We start from the raw sequence: 17,540 nt of genomic DNA, 5'->3' as shown, positions 1-17,540 counted from the left end.
ATACAGAGATAACAGGGAGGAAGACATGCATGTTAATCCACAAGAGAAACAGAGGAAGGCAACACTCATGGGTACTAGGATTAGAGTCATAGAGGTTTACAGCATGGAAACAGGCCCAACTTGTCCATGCTGCCTTTTTGTTTTAAACCCCTAAGCTAGTCCCAATTGCCCGCATTTGGCCCATATCCCTCTATACCCATCTCATCCATGTAACTGTCTAAACGCTTTTTAAAAGACAAAATTGTACCTGCCTCTGCTACTACCTCTGACAGCTTGTTCCAGACACTCACCACCCAGTTTGGGGAAACAATTGCTCTTCTGGACACTTTTGTATCTCTCCCCTCTCACCTTAAACCTATGCCCTCTAGTTTTAAACTCCTCTACCTTTGGGAAAATGTATTGACTTTCTAGCTGATCTATGCTCCTCATTATTTTATACACCTCCATAAGATCACCCCTCAGCCTTCTACGCTCCAGAGAAACAAGACCCAGTCTATCCAGCCTCTCCTTATAACTCAAACCATCAAGTCCCAGTAGCATCCTGGTAAATCTCTTCTGCACTCTTTCTCATTTAATAATATATTTTCTATAATAGGGTGACCAGAACTGTACACAGTATTCCAAGCGTGGCCTTACCACTGTTTTGTACAACTTCAACAAGACATCCCAACTCCTGTATTCAATGTTCTGACCAATGAAACCAAGCATGCTGAATGCCTTCTTCACCATTCTGTCCGCCTGTGACTCCACTTTCAAGGAGCTATGAACCTGTATCCCTAGATCTCTTTGTTCTGTAACTCTCCCCAACGCCCTACCATTAACTGAGTAAGTCCTGCCCTGTTTCAATCTATCAAAATGTATCACCTCGCATTTATCTAAATTAAACTCCATCTGCCATTCGTCAGTCCACTGGCCCAATTGATCAAGATCCCATTGCAATCGGAAATAACCTTCTTCACTGTCTACTATGCCACCAATCTTGGTGTCATCTGCAAACTTACTAACCATGCCTCCTATATTCACATTCAAATCATTAATATAAATGACAAATAAGAGTGAACCCAGCACTGATCCCTGAGGCTAACTGCTGGTCACAGGTCTCCAGATTGAAAAACAACCCTCTACAATCACCCTCTGGCTTCTGTCATCAAGCCAGTTATGTATCTATTTAGCTATCTCACCCTGGATCCCATGGGATTTAACCTTATGCAACAACCTACCATGTGGTATCTTGTCAAAGGCCTTGCTAAAGTCCACGTGGACAACATCAACTGCACTGCCCTCATCTACCTTCTTGGTTACACCTTCAAAAAACTCTATCAAATTTGTGAGACATGATTTTCCACTCACAAAGCCATGCTGACTGTCCCTAATCAGTCCTTGCATCTCTAAATGCCTGTAGATCCTGTCCCTCAAAATACCTTTCAACAACTTACCCACCACAGATGTGAGGCTCATCAGCCTGTAGTTCCCAGGCTTTTCCCTGCAGCCCTTTTTAAACAAAGGCACAACATTTGCCACCCTCCAATCTTCAGGCACCTCACCTGTGACTATCGGTGATTCAAATTTCTCTGCTAGGGGACCTGCAATTTCCTCCTAGCCTCCCACAATGTCCTGGGATGCACTTCATCAGGTCCTTGTGATTTATCTATCTTGATGTGCTTTAAGACTTCCAGCACCTCCTTCTCTGTAATATGTATACTCCTCAAGACATCACTATTTATGTCCCCAAGTTCCCTAACATCCATGCTTTCCTCAACAGTAAATACTGATGAGAAATATTCATTTAGGATCTCACCCATCTCTTGTGGATCCGCACATAGATGACCTTGTTGATCCTTAAGAGGCCCTATTCTCTCCCTAGTTACTCTTTTGGCCTTTATGTATTTATAGAAGCTCTTTGGGTTCTCCTTTGCCTTATCTGTCAAAATAATCTCATGTCCCCTTTTTGCCCTCCTGATTTCTCTCTCAACTCTACTCCTATACTCCCTATACTCTTCAAGGGATTCACTTGATCCCAGCTGCCTATGCACGTCATGTGCCTCATTCTTCTTCTTGGAAGGAGGATTCATGGAACTGTTCAGACACTTGGGGTTGGACAGGAAAGAGATGGACAGTGACCATGACAAGTGCAGCATCCTGGAATAATGAATTAGGAGGGCAGGGTGGGAGGAGGGGGCAGCTGAGACTCAGTGGAAATTTTATCTTTTTCCCTTTGATTTCTAACATTAGCCATATGGATTCTATCTTAAAGTGATCCTTTAGGACCTGCTTCCAACCAGCCCTGATAGAATCCTTCACAAACATAGCCACGCCTGCTACTTACAAGAAATGTATTTGTCCCTTCCCCCAGCAAGACACTGCAGTTGCTTAGCCCTGACACAATTCAACTCAGTTCTCTGGAATAGTGTCCAAATTGTTGAAAGTGCTTTCTTGTTCATTTGAATGGACTACTTGAAGCACAATAGTGTCTTGCTCCAATCTGCTAAACTTACCACTCCACAATGAGAAGATAACCCAGCTTCTTTTCTCTATTTTAAAACATGTGCTAGATGCCTTTCCCGTCTCATTCACCATTGCCTCCAATAACAATTGCAAGGAGCACCAAGTTTGAGACCATGCATTCTGCGATTTTCCCCACTCCATACCACATTGGGTCAAACATCTTTGAAAGATGCCTCTGCCCCAGCCTTAAACTTGCATCTTTCTCCTCTCTCTCTCTCACGTCCCCTCATGCTCTCTCTGAGCTTATCCTATCCATAAGACCCACCCTCTGCTCCCTCAACCCTAACCCCCCATTAAATGGATCACCCAACTTGGCCCCCATGTTAGCTCATGATCCTCTCGTCTCAGCTATTGTGCTGCTTTCCTTCAAATCTGTCATCGCCCCCTCCTCAAAAACAACTCTTGACCTCTCTGTTCTTATACATCATCAACCCGTCTCTAAGCTCCCTAATCTTTCCAAAGACCTTGAACTTGCTGCTGCTTTCCAAATACATGTCTATCCTTCCAGGAAATCCATATTTGAATCTCTCCAATAAGCTTCCTATAAACTCTGTATGAGCTCCATATAAACAGCTCCCCAGCACTTGTTCCACAACGACTGCAAGGGATGGCAGCCAAGGCAGTACTGTGCTTTTCAAACGGGGTCCTCGTCAGGATGCTGGATGGAGTGGAGACACCCTCTACTCCACTCCAGGAGGCGGTCTTCCACCAAGGTCACCACACCCACCTGGGATGCAGTGGCAGCCCTTGTCAGTGCCTGCGCACTCCAGAATAGGATGGGGCAGCAGTGTCAGAAGGCGATGAATGATCTTCTTTGTTCAGCCAGGGTAAGTGAACCAACCCTAATCTCCCACTAATCTCCCACTAGACCTCCCCCTCCCCCCCCCCCCCCAGCCCTTTCTCTCACTCAGCCACCTTGGCTTTTGCGAACACCAGGCACCAGGTCCCTGCCTCCCTCTCACAAACGTCATGTTCCCTCAGTAGCTGCTATGCTTCTCATACTACAGCTCCCACCCAAGCCCCATGCCTGCCATACCTCATCACCATCTTAAATGTCAACACTCTTCCTCTGTGTCATCGCAGGACAAATTCAACCACAACAGATGTGAACGAGTGCAGCCAACTGGACTCATGCTTGAGGACCCTCACAAATTGGGGAGCGAGCCCTCAACCTGCACCATCACTAAAGCTGTGGTTACAGCACAGAAAGAGGTCATTCAGCCCATTGCACCTGTGCTGACTCTGATCCCAATTCCCTGTCTTTTACCAATAGCCCTGCAAATGTTTTCTCTTCAGATAATTGTTAATTCTCATTTGAAAGTGTCAATGAAATCTACTTCCACCAGTCTCTCAGACAGTGCATTCCAGATCCTAACCACTTGCTGTGTAAAAGAATTCTCTGGTTCTCTATCCTTTTGCCAATGGGAAGTTTCTCCCCATTTACTCCGTCCAGACACCTGATGGTTTTGAGCACTTCTACAAAGTTCCTCTTAAGCCGTTCTTCTCCATGGCAAACAGCCGCAGTTTCTCTAATCTATGTATCTGAAGTTCATCCCTGGAAATGTTCTTGTAAATCCTTTCTGCACCCTCTCCAATGCCTTCAACTAAGTGTGGTGAACCAATGCTCCTGAGGCCAAACCAGTGTTTTACACAGGATTAACATAAATTCCTTGCCTTTGTACTCTTGTGCACCAATTGATAAAGTCCAGGATGCCATATGCTTCATTAATTCTTTTCTCAAATTGCCTTGGCACTTCCATTGATTTGTGCATGTGTACCCGAAAGTCCCCCTGTTCCGGTATGCAGTGTAGAATTGTACCCTTTATATTGCCTCTCCTCCTCCTTCCGGGCAAAATCAATCACTTCACACTCCTCTGCATTAAATGTAATCTGTCATTTGTCCGCCAATTCCACCAGCATGTCTGTGTTCTCTAATTCCACACTATCCTCATAGTTCACAATAGCGAGATGTTTCATGGCAATGACAAATTTGAAGTTTGTGCCTGTACACACACATCATTGACATGCATCAGGAAAAGTGGGGCTTGTAACACCAATCCCTGGGGAATCCCACTACTTGCCTTCCACCAGTTCGAAACGCATCCATTCACCATTTTCTTTTCACTCAGCCCATTTTATGCTGCCACTATCCCTTTGATTCCATGAGCACTAACTCTGCTGACAAGCCTGTTCCATTGTACTTCACCAAATATCGTTTTGGAAATTCATGTACAGCACACCAACCACGTTACTTTCTCTGTTACCTCCCTAAGATCACCTGATTCCATCTCACCTCAACTTGTGTCTGCTGCTGAAACCTCAAGAGTGCTGCAGTATAGCACATGTTTGAGACCATTATTGGGGCAAGCACACTTTCCAAGACTTGTAAATCTAGGAGTCTTTAGCTGAAGTAGTTCAAACACTGCACTCATAACCAATACTGCACTTACTTGCACTTCATTAAATGAATACTTCATAATGATGCACAGACAGTAATTTGAATCAGAAGTGAGACAAACACGAGCAAAATGTAAGCACTGTATAACCGATGCAGAACCCCAAGATGGCTTTTACTGAATTTTAGGTCCTTTATTAAGCCAACAGCTGCTCTCAAACTTTTTAGCGGTGGTCAACAAATTCTTGTTATTGATGGGAGATAACAGTTTCAACCATGGTGAGGGGTTCACCATCAGAAATGCCCACACTCCGGTGAGTACAAGCTGGATTCTTGCATAAGTAGCCACTTGCCAGCAAGTGCCAATTTAACCTAGACCAGAGCATGTTTACAAATGTTTCGCTGGTTGAAAGTTTCACTTGTAATATTATCTTTAGGACTACCATAGGCAGTTTCTAAATTTTACTTTGGGTCTCCTCTCCTTCAAACGTAAACACCAACGAATAAATTGCAATGAACTGTCAGATTGCCCGAGAGGAGTGAACTTCTTGTGATAAAAATCTCAGCCAGAGCTACCCTTTTCTTCTAATGGGGTCAGCTATGGCTCAGTGGTAGAACTAGCATATTTGAGTCAGCGGCCATGGGTTTAAGTGCCAATCCAAAGATTGGAGCACATAATCTACATGGTGTATAAGAAAATCCAGAGTGTAAGACAACCACATTTTTGTGGCCCCAAAAATCATGTAAAGTCAATCCCTCCTTTTCAGCCATGACATACTATACTCTTATTAGTAAACAGGTTCAATTTTTCACCCATAAATGCATGACTTACCTACCAGTACTTAATAACTGGGTACAAGGAATCATGGTAGTGATAATGGCTGTGTTGCAAAGATGCATGGGGAGTTTGCATCCACACAGAACAGACCACCTGCCAACAAGCCCCTCACCCTGCCCCCACGAAGAATGATAAAGATGGCTACCATCCACACCAGAAATTCACTTTCATACTAGGCGTATCAGTCATACTGTTAATGGAGTGACCTTTTGAGGCAAAGGCCAATTTATACATCAAAGTCTATGATAGATTGACACCCAGTGCATTACTGATGGAGCGCTGCACCGTTGGAGGTGCCATCTTTCTGATGAGATGTTAAATCAAGGCCCGCATGCCCCCTCGGGTAAAAGATCCCATGACATGACTGAAACACGACAGGGAAGTTCTCCCTGGTGAGATGACTAATATTCATCTCTCAATTAAGATTACTAAAATCAGATCATCAGCTCATGTATCTCATTGTTTGTAGGTTTTGCATGTTAAATGACTCTTGCACAGTGACAATACTTCAAAATTATGTATTGGTTGCAAAGAACTTTGGGACATCCTCAGGCTGTGAAGCACTATTTGAATGCAAATCCTTTACTTTCCTGTGGGTAGTTTGCATCCAGAAGGTGCCACAAATTCAGATTCAGTTGTCTTGGGCGATGCCCATAAAAAGCAAATACATTTGCAATGGATTTTTATTTTCGGATTTGTGGAAAGAGGGCTGCAGAGTGCAAAGCTGTCACAGCTGATACAAACTGGGTAACTGAATAAACTTACCACTAGGATATGGCGTTTCACAGAGGGTGAGAAAATCAACAATCGGGTAGTCCATCTCAAGTACTGCAGTGCTCTTCCCATGCATCACTGTTAAGCATGGTCTTCTGCCTACAGTATCATAGGACAGACCTCCTGAGAATATGATGAAAGGATCTCTGGAAGCAAAAATTATAAATATTAGTTTGAAAAAAATGTACACATTCAAGGTTTGATTTTCTACGCTAAAATGGCATGAAACCGCAAAATCCCAAACTAACGTTCCACTGCAATTAGTCACTTAAAGCTACTGGGGTGCCCATCTTTCAAAACAATGTGCACGTTACATAATAAACCTGATGCAATAGCCTAAAGACTAGAACATCCAATAGCACGGTGGCACTGCTACCTTACAACGCCAGGGACCTGGGTTCAATTCCGGCCTTGGGTGACTGTGTGGAGTTTGCACATTCTCCCCCTGTATCTGCGTGGGTTTCCTCCGGTTTCCTCCCACAATCCAAAGATGCGCAGGTGAGGTGGATTGGCCATGCTAAATTTCCATTTCGTGTAGGTGGCCCCAAAATGTGTAGGTTTAGGGGGGGTTAGTGAGGTAAATGTGTTGGGTTACGGGGATGGGGGTATGGGTGGGCTGAGTAAGAAGGCTTCGTCAGAGAGTCAATGTAGACTCAATGGCCTCCTTCTGCACTGTAGGGATTCTATGAACAATCCTATTAGCTTCTTATGCTGATCAATTTTGTGAAAAAATAGTTCACTTATGTGAAAAGTCCTTCCGCAAAACTGATCAATCACTTCACAAAATTATAATCTGAAATGCTATACAAGTGCTTTACGTTAGGAAATGGATGTTTAATATTTTAGAAAGGGTAATTTTGGAATGTTATTAGATAGGTTAAAAACTTAAAAATACCCATATTTGTAGAGAGACTTGCAATGTATACAATATTTCAATTAACCTATGGACACAACATGCTATGTGAGCTGATGTTAGTCTTGCAATTTTAGCTGATACCTTTGGGTGCTTAAATCGGTGGACAATCAAAGGCCAAAGTGAAAATAAACTTACCCAGAGCATTAGCCCTGTACTGTGTACAATTCTGATGACCGTACGAGGGGATTCTGGCACTGCAGGGGGCACAGGGAAAGATAACTGAACAGATTGGGACCTGAGCTACAAGGGCAGTCTCCAGAAATGGGGAATATTTGCAATGGGGAAAGACAGCTGAGACACACCGTACTGATATTTCCAATACTTTAAGGCATAGAGATGTACTATACCCACGTTAAATATGTTTGATATTCCAAATTGTACAGATTTAAACTGAGAACAGGAATAGTCAATGCTCAGTTCAAAATGAATTATTTTATACAGGAAATGAGAAATGCAAGGGAAAAAAGTGCCCAGAGAAACAAGGAGTGTCTAAATTTGAGAGAACTAGACAGGAGGAGGAGAAAGAAAAGCAAGAGGAGAGGGGAAAGAAAGAAAGTAGTCAGGGAAAAGACATGCAGAAATACACAAATATTTTTCCAATTCTGGGGCCAATGATCATCTCTGGCCCTGTTTATCGCTATACTGCTTCACAAAAAGCATCCCTTCCCTGATCAATACATCATTGGATCACTCAAGCTCATACTAGGGCAGAGAAGAGATTTTTCTTCTCAGGTGGCTGTGAGACTTTGGAACACAGCCTCAGGAGGTGGTGGATGTGAGGTAATTGAACATTAGAGAGGCAGAGTTAGATAGATCCTTGTTCGGCAAGGCAATCAAAGGTTAATCATGATGGTTGAGAACGTGGAATCAGAAACAAACAGATCAGCCACAATGTTACTGAATGGCAGAGCAGACTCGAGGGGCAGAACGGTCTATTTCTGCTTCTACTTTGCATGTTCGCACCCACATTTGTTTACTGAACTGCAAATTCATATGAGCTCCATGGATTTAATCGCTCTGAATCTGTTTTTTTTCCTCATTCTTTGTTTCACGCCCAATATTTACAAAATCAGTAATATCGGAACTAACTTTCCATTTCAACAAAACCACTTACACTATTAAATAGCACACAGCGCTAACGCTACAGATTTCAGAGAGCGCACAGTGCTAGCGTGGTGAGACCAAGAGTCAGAGGAAAGTTTACATCTAAACCACCTCCACCAGGATGGGACTTTGGCTTCTTCTCAGGGATCCCGCAATCCTGTCCACAGTGTGTCCTTGTTAACACTGCAACTCAGACATGATTTAACCAACTGTAACCGTATATTCAAAAAAGAATATGACAATTTATATCATAAATTCTCACTAGTAATTCAGTCAAGTGCTAGCTTCCCATCACCAATACCCTTCATTGTAAGACGCACAGTCAGGTAGTCTTCACCTCAGGACCTACAAACCCGGTCAGGGTAAAGCTCAAAAACCCCTGCTGACTGCTTCCCATTGGGCAAGCCTCCGCTTAATCAATAGGCAACTCGTATGCCATGAAGCACATGGGAAGATCTACTGATGATAGATACCCTGTGGCTTTTATGGCCTCAATATCCACCTTTCTTACATGTTTCATTTATTTTTTTTCCCCACATATTTTATTTGTTTCATGTAATGCTTCAAAACACAACTTACAAGTTATTGCCTGGCAAGGGAAAGTGACAGATGACATGCAGAGCCAGGAAGGCAGCAGCAGCAGCTAGGGCAAGAGGGAAACAGCTGACAGGAAGCAACAGGCAGCAATTAGAAAAAGGAAAAATCAAAAAGCTAGAGCAAGAAGGTAAGAAGATGTTATAGAGTGACAGAATGCAAGAACAACCAGTGCTGCAAGTAAAGGGACCAAAATTCCTTAAGGACGTTTTCATCTGCAATGTTCATTATTATAAATCAGACCCAGAACAAAGAAAATCGGCAGGAGGTCAGAGGTACAGGAATATTGTGATGCAAGTGAAAAATTGAGCTACCTTCAATGTGTTGCACAAATGGTAAAGTATAATTGCCACTTAAGTGACCCATTGAATATTCTTCTTACGGGAGCAGCACTGAGGATGTAGAGAATGATTAGTAGAAATCGCATAGCAAATCCAATCAAACTACAGTGAGCCATGCAAATGAAATAAATTCATTGAGAAAAAATATCTGTCAAATAATGTTTGAGTAAAGTAACTGTGAATTTAGGTGTGTTTCACACTTGTATGATTACAATTATTAATTTATGAGAATTGAATGTAATTAAATGAATTGTTCAAAAGTTTCCAATATATTACTCAATAGAAGCATTTTTGTGGTCTGTCTTTCAGCTTTAGTACTTACTTCATTCAGCTGATATGCCAGTAGGGCAGACATAGCAGTTTATTAGTTCATAAAAAATTTTAAAAATCTTATTTTTGAACTTTCACTCCTTTAGCTCTCAGACACGAGGGGTAGCCCAGCTTGTTACTAATACTGGACGTGATAACGTGTATGGTCAGTGCATAGATGGTCACCTGCATGTGCGTAGTTTAGGAAGAGGAACAGGATGGCATGGTTTGCTATTTCTCTTCCTCATGAGGAAGGAGCTCGTGCTGAAAAGCATTAACTTTGCCCCAACTGTCTCAGATCAGCGCAGGCACACTCGTGCATTGAGAAAATAGTTTTTTAAAAGTTAAAAAGCTTATTTATTAGTCACAAGTAGGCTTACATTAACACTGCAATGAAATTACTGTGAAAACCCCCTAGTCGCCACACTCCGGCGCCTGTCCGGATACACAGAGGGAGAATTTAGCATGGCCAATGCACCTAACCAGCACAGCTTTCGGACTGTGGGAGGAAATTGGAGCACCCGGAGGAAACCCACACAGAACACAGGGAGAACATGCAGACTCCACAGAGATAGTGACCCAAACCGGGCATTGAACCCAGGTCCCTGGCGCTGTAAAGCAGCAGTGCTAACACATTGTGCCACCGTGTCACCCTGCAAGGCGGAATTTGCAGCAAGTTGGACGGAACATTATCCTGCCAACTGTGCATTCTGAGATAGCCATAATACAGCAGTGTAATCAGAGAGACTGACAGCAAACCAACTGAGAAAATATTTTCAGAGAGGTGACGAATGGCTCGGTTAAAGAGATAGATTTTAAGGAGCATCTTAAAAGAAAGAGAGCATACGGAGAAATTGAGGGAACCTTTCAAGTTTTTCCACCATACCTCATCTCACCCGATCAGCATATCCTGCAATTGTTTTCTTCATGTACTTAGCTAGTTTCCCCTTACAAATGTGCTATTTGTTTCAACCACTCAGTGGTAGCGAGTTGCACATTCCGACCATTCTGGGTAAAGAACTTTTTCCTAAATTCTCTCTTATTAGTGACTATCATAATCATAGCCCATAGTTTTGGACTCTCCATTAATGGCCGCTGCTTGCCTGGCACAAAGGTTGCTTCTTTGGGTCCCTTCCTATTTTCCATTTATATCTGCCTCATTGTTCACATCATCTATAAGTGCGGGGTTTTAACTTTCCACTTGTTTGCTAAGGATACTAAGCTTCACCTCTCCAGCACCACTCCATTGAGGACTAGCTGTGTCGTGACAGGCTGCTTATGAAGTTGTGGATGACACAGAATGACGTGAAGCTTGGCATTTGTCTAGGCCATTTTGTTTTGATGTCTGTCGCAAAGTAGTCTGACTGCGTCTTCTTCCTGAAATGACTAAGTTCAAGTGAATGGTGCACAAACTGGGTTTAATGTTTAGAACCAAACATGGAGCTAAACACAACAAAGTTGCCTATCATGCTATCAAAACATCACCCAACCAAAACATCACCCATCTGTGCCCAAACTTACCCACAATCCCTCCCCACCCACTACCACTGAAATCTTCATTCACATTTGTCACTTCTGGACAAGATTTTGAACACTCTTTGCTGGCGTTACAACACCACTTACTACCTCCAACTCATTCAGACATTTGCTACCACTATCGAGTACCCATGATGTGGAGATGTCGGCGTTGGACTGGGGTGGGCACAGTAAGAAGTCTCACAACATCAAGTTAAAGTCCAACAGATTTATTTGGAATCACGAGCTTTCGGAATGCTGCTCCTTCATCAGGTGAGTCTCTCTCTATCTTCGTTTCCAGGTTGCGGCGTCTGCTGTAGAGCTGGTATACAAGATGGTTGAGGAGAGAGAGGTGTGACGACAGAGCCTCTCAACGTAGTCGGTGTTGCAGGTCGACTTGAGTGGGTTTGTGATCTGTAGTCCTTTTGGGATCTTGTCTGCTTTCTTGCATCTTTGTTGAAACTTGCTGTCTGTGTCGATATGCGTGATCTTCTTGGTGATCCTCTCCACTTTGAGCCAACAGTTTGCGGTGTTGGTGGTAGCCATGATGTGAAGATGCCAGTGTTGGACTGGGGTGGGCATAGTAAGAAGTCTCAACCCCCAGGTTAAAATCCAACAGGCTATGTCCAACAAGTTCAACAGTCCTTGATGAAGGAGCAGCGCTCCAAAAGCTTGTGATTCCAAATAAACCTGTTGGACTTTAACCTGGTTTTTGTGAGATTCCTTACTATTGAGTACATTATTATTTCATACACTTTCTACCATCCACCAGGGGGAGAAGGGGACCTGGTTACTATGGCAGGCAGTGGAGGATCCATCCATGTAATTTTTTTTCCTTTGCAAAAGGACTGTCATTTCTAAGAACTCCTTTAATTACCAGTGCTCTTCCTTAATTAAACTATGCTCTTCCATCGGTACACAAATCCTTTAAATTAATTCTAGAGATTTTTACTCAATAGGTTTTGGACGTCTGCTACTCATGAAAAGGATATTGCAGCATTCTGATGTGTAAAATTTGACCCCTTGACAACTAATCTTAACAGAGCACATCATGAGGAAAGTGGACAGAACACCTCAAACTGCAAAGACAAGACATCATTTTTCATACAATCATTTATAAAAGAGATCAAAACAATAGAACTACTGTTAGTTATGCTGGACACCTTCTTCCTTCTCTCCACTGAACCAAGTTCTCCACAAGTGAATGATTGCTGTTGAAAGATAATACTTTTATTTTGGCTAGATTTTAATTTTTAAACTTCAAATCCCTACATCACAAGACCCACTGCTCGATTTAAAACACCAGCAGCATTTGGACATGTATAAGGCATCACTTGCAAATGATAACTGCATTGCCATTCTTACAATCATATTAATAGTATTGAAGTGTTCAAAGTTGAGTTGAATTGCACAGTTTATTTTGGTTGAGCAGATGGACACAGTATTCTGCAGCTGAGTGTATGCAATGACAAGAGGAGAAGAGGTTGTTACTAAGGAGATTATTGCGGGGTTTAATATTTTCTAGAGTCTTGATGAGGTGTGGTCTATACGCAAGGGTGACCAAAAGTGTTGCCTAAATAAACAGGTGAGTGTTGTGCCACCCTGGGTGTTGTTTAGTTCCCTCTTAGTGCTGGATTGTGAAGGTGGAATGTGCTTTTTTTTCTCGTGGTGCTTGGTTGTAGATTCCATGACTTGCAGTAGTCAGCCAGCTTTGTAATATCATTGCTTTATACATCTTCCCGTTCCAGGAAAGTCTCTGAGCCTGTACGTCACAGCAGAATTTGTCTGCATTGATAAACTTCCTGGACTGGGTTGAGGGGAGAGTCTATGGTGCAAAATTAAAACAGGGTTGGGCCAAGACAGGCCCCTGGGAAGCCTATTTGTCTGTTTCTTCCAGACGCTACTCTTGTTACCAATGTACACAATGAATCATTTGTCCTAGAGTAAGCAGTTCAATGGCGTCCGTAACCCAGCGGGCGAGAACTCTTGATATTTTGGTGAATGGGCCAATGTGCTGCAGTGATGTCAAAGAAAACTGCTCCATTTTGAGATTCCGTTGAAAGCAAGCACTGAAATCCACGAAATCGCTCCCTCTGTGAGCTAACACTACACTGATGAAAATGCATGTTGCCGGTAGCTGACTTATTTTTATTCATGGAATGAGAGTATTGCTGGCAAGGCCAGCATTTATTGTCCTTCCTTAATTGCCCTTCAGAAGGTGGTAATGAGCCAACTTCTTGAACCACTGTGGTCCATCTGGCTTAGGTAGGGAATTCCAGGATTTTGACCCAGTGCCAGTGAAGGAGCGAGAGAGAATAGGAGGGGAACATGCACAATGGTGGTGTTCCCATACATTGGCTAGAAACAGAGGCTGTGGGTTTAGAAGATGCTGTCAAAGAAGCCTTAGCGAGTTGCTGCAGTAATCTTGTCAGATGGTGCACAGTGCTCCCAATGTGCACTGGTGGTGGAGAGAGTGAATGTTCAACCAAGTGGATTGCGTCAGGATTTAATCTTTTGGAGCTGTGCTCATCCAGACAAGTGGAAGAGTAATCCATTACACTTCTGACTTTTCTTGATGGTGGAATACAAAGTTGCAGATGGAGGAGAGGCTTTGTGGAGTCAGGAGGCGAGTTGCTTGCTGGAGAATTCACAGCCTGCTAACCTGCTCTCGTAACCACATTATTTATATGGCTGTTCTTGTTGAGCTTTTGGCCACCGGTAACTTCCAGATTGTTGATAGTTCTATTTCAACCCAATGAATATCTCACTCATCCTATCTGGAGATGTACAATGAATTAAACATCTTAACAACTCCATTTGACCTGGTTTTACATCAGGCTGATAATGTGTTTTATACCTGTAACTTATGGCATAGTAAAGAGATGCCAAGGAGAAATAAGGGGAAAATACATTTAATGTTCATTAATCTATCTTTTTGCAGACATATTTATCAAATATTTCATACTAAACACAAGAATTTCTCCACAAACTTTGACACTGAGTATTTTCAAGGACATGAAGGAGCTGTGGCTCTGAGTACATGCAACTTTTGAAGGCCTTGATGACATCAATAATTGATCATTGTTGGGAGACAAAATGGGAACTCTTCCATGCTTCAGCACTGACATCTCAAAGTACAGAATATTCACAGAAACATATTGAAAGAGCAGGCGCAACACATACCCGGATTTACAGGTTCTATACTCCACTTTTAGGATGGGCTTGCAGGGCTCTGGTTTCTTCCCATCTTTTGGCAGCTTTCCTGAAAGCATAGGTTTGATTAACTGTAGTGTCGATTAGCTCAGATGTTCCCCAAATGCAATGGGCACAATGAAAATGTTCTGCTCTTAGGCAAGAACATGCAGAGCTCATGTTGTAACTAAGCAAAGCTAATGCACTGTAGCATTTGGTCATCATTCCTCATCAAGGAGGAACTGCTTCCATCTGGGGAGCTATTCATTTTATTTAGGAACAACACTTCAAAGAATATTAAGCAGAGTTTAACAAATTGGGAATTGGAACAAATCTCTTTGTCTGACCTTTTAGCTGGGCAGGATCCACTGGGAGGAGTTTGAACTCATTCCATTCATGCAGTGCCCCAACTTTGCTAGGAACTCAGCTCCTTTTGAGGCAATCTGCATATTATGCATGCTCTAACGAAGCATTGCTTTCTGGATGTGACAGCTCAGAATATGCGGTGACCAAGCAATTGCTATTTTCCATCAAGTTGTGACTCAAAGTTTGCTCTGCAACATAGGCTATATTTAGGCTTTGGAAGAACAGGAAGGACACCCTAGGCTAGATTATAGTTCACACAAACAGAAATGTATATGCAATTCAAAAATAGAAGCACAGAAAGCTGTAAACTATTAAAAGACTCGGTGTGAAAGAGAAACGAACAGTTAATAAACATTGTACCAGTTGCAAACATCAACCAGCAGGTGTAGATAGGCAATAAGCACAGATACCCAATCTAAAAGAGCTTAGGGGCAAGGGCTTTTGTTTGAATTATAGTTTGCAGCAACATTTCTTTGAAGATGTTTCAAACAGAAAGGACAAATGAGTAACTACGGAAAGAGGAAGATTGATTACAGATCAAAAAGGCATGGAAGCGGAAGACATGGCATGGTTCTTAATGAGGACTTTGCATCTGTCTTCACAAAAGAGGGGGACGATCCAGATATTGCAGTTAAGGATGAGGAGTGCCAAATATTGGATATGTATCATGAAAGGGGAAATATTAAGGAACATGGCATCTGAGTGGATAAGTTGAGAGGCCTGGATGAAATGTATCTTAGGCTGCTCAGCAAGGGAGAAAATAATGGAGACACTGACCATAATTTCTCTATCTATTTGGCTACAAGCATGATGCTGGAGGACTGCTGACATATTTTGTTTAGAGAGGAAGCAATGGGTTGACCAAACAATTACAGGTCAGGGGTTTGTGACTGGAAGGCTGGTTCTAAAGGGAGTTCTGCAGGGCTCCACACTGGGTCCCTTGCATTTTTGATATCGACGATTTACACAAAGATGGGGGGAAAAAGACAATTTATAAGAAGAAACACTGTAGCTTGCAGCAAGATTTCAATTAACGAGTCAAGTGGGCAAAAAATTGGCAAAGAAATCATGCATTTTAGGAGGACAAACAAGGCAAGGAACTACTGGATCTTGGATTTCATAGATAGTGTTTTCGAGTACAAAAACATTGACGTTATAGTGGACTTTATAAAAATGCTAGTTAACCTCAACTGGCGCATTGCATCCAAATATGGGCACCAGACTTTAGGAAGGATATGAAGGCAATGGAAAAGTGGCAGAAAGGATTGATGAGAAAGACAAACTTCAGTTACGCGGATAGGTTGGAGAAGCTGGGGCTGTTCTGAGAGGAGATAAAGAGGAGATTTAAATAAGGCATTCCAGAATCATGAGGGGTCTGGACAGAGTAGATAGAGATAAACTGTTCCCATTGGCGGAAAGGCCAAGAACTAGAGAGCACCTGTCTAAAATGAACCAGCGCCAATGTGAAGAAAAAACTTTTATGTAGTGAATGGTTAGGATTTGGAACGCATTGCCCGAGTTTTTAGTGGAAGCAAATTCAATCATGGCATTCAAAAGAGAACTGGATAATTACCAGATGAGAAAACTATTGCAGGGCTATGGGAAAAGGCAATCGAGTGGAACCAGCAGGTACAGACATGATGGGTCTCCTGTGTGGTAACAGTTCTATGATCCTTTAATACACAATACACTTCAATATCCTAGCATATAGAAGGCCAGAGGGACCTTACTACATGCCCATATATCTCAAAAGGCAGCAGGACAGAAGCATAAGGTGGTTAAGGTAAAACAGGATACTATCCTGTATTAGCCAAGGCAAAAATAACAATAACAGGGAGGTTATATGAGATTTGTATAAAACATTAGTTTAGACTACAGCACATCATTCTGCTCACCATATTACAAGCAGGATGTGATCACACTAGAAAGGGTACAAAGGGTCTTGCCAGGATTGGAAAATTTTAGATATGAAGAGATCGCATTGGTTGGGGTTGATTTCTTTGGTACAAAGCAAATGAGGGGAGATTTAATTTGAGGTGTATAAAATTATGAATAGGAAGAACCTATTACCCTCAGCAGGGAGGTCAATAACCAGGGAGCATAATCGGCAGAATGATTACAGGCAAATTGAGCAGAAATGTTTTCATCCAGAGCATGGTACAAGTCTGGAACCTGTTGTCTGAAACAGTGACAGATGCAGAAATCTTCATCGCATTCAAAAAAGTACTTGGACATACACTTGAAGTGTCATAACCTTCAGGCCGATGGACTTAAACTACAAAGTGGAATTAGGCTAGATAGCTCTTTTTCTGCCAGCACAGAAACAATGGGCCAAATGGCCTTCTTCTCCTCTCTATGTTACTATGTAAGTCATACACATAGGCCGTTAAAGCCATACTAACAGGTTCGCACTTACCATGTGGTGTAATAATGTGCGCAGGTTTGATGGGAGATTTTACATTCCAGATAGTAAGGCTGCCATCTGAATGGCTACAAACAAACTGTTTTCCTTCATGATGCCAAGCCACAGAATGAATAGCCTGTTGAATAGAAATGTTGAGTCAGTAAACAGAGTGTTGCAATAGCATTAGTAAGAAAGAATACTGATAATGACCATAATTATTTGCAACAATTTAACATTTGCTTGGCTCAAAATGGAATACTGAAAAACAACAATATAAAAGTTAGAGA

General features: G+C 42.3%; 1 protein-coding gene across 8 annotated transcripts in view; it reads right to left on the bottom strand.

Moving 5' to 3' along the window:
* Window positions 1-17,540, bottom strand: part of stxbp5a (syntaxin binding protein 5a (tomosyn)) — a 182,721-nt gene that overhangs the window by 85,988 nt on the left and 79,193 nt on the right. For all 8 annotated transcript variants that reach the window (XM_078230233.1, XM_078230236.1, XM_078230235.1 and 5 more), the window contains exons 8-10: window positions 17,266-17,389; window positions 14,475-14,553; window positions 6,504-6,658 (exon numbers count right to left, since the gene is read on the bottom strand). In XM_078230233.1, the coding sequence (XP_078086359.1) occupies window positions 6,504-6,658; window positions 14,475-14,553; window positions 17,266-17,389 (358 nt within the window). The remainder of the gene's footprint in view (window positions 1-6,503; window positions 6,659-14,474; window positions 14,554-17,265; window positions 17,390-17,540) is intronic.

The sequence above is a fragment of the Mustelus asterias genome, chromosome 15 (assembly GCF_964213995.1).
Source record: "Mustelus asterias chromosome 15, sMusAst1.hap1.1, whole genome shotgun sequence".
NCBI classification, from domain to species: domain Eukaryota; kingdom Metazoa; phylum Chordata; class Chondrichthyes; order Carcharhiniformes; family Triakidae; genus Mustelus; species Mustelus asterias.
The sequence above is the reverse complement of the archived record's forward strand: the minus strand, read 5'-3'. Positions and strand labels throughout refer to the sequence as shown.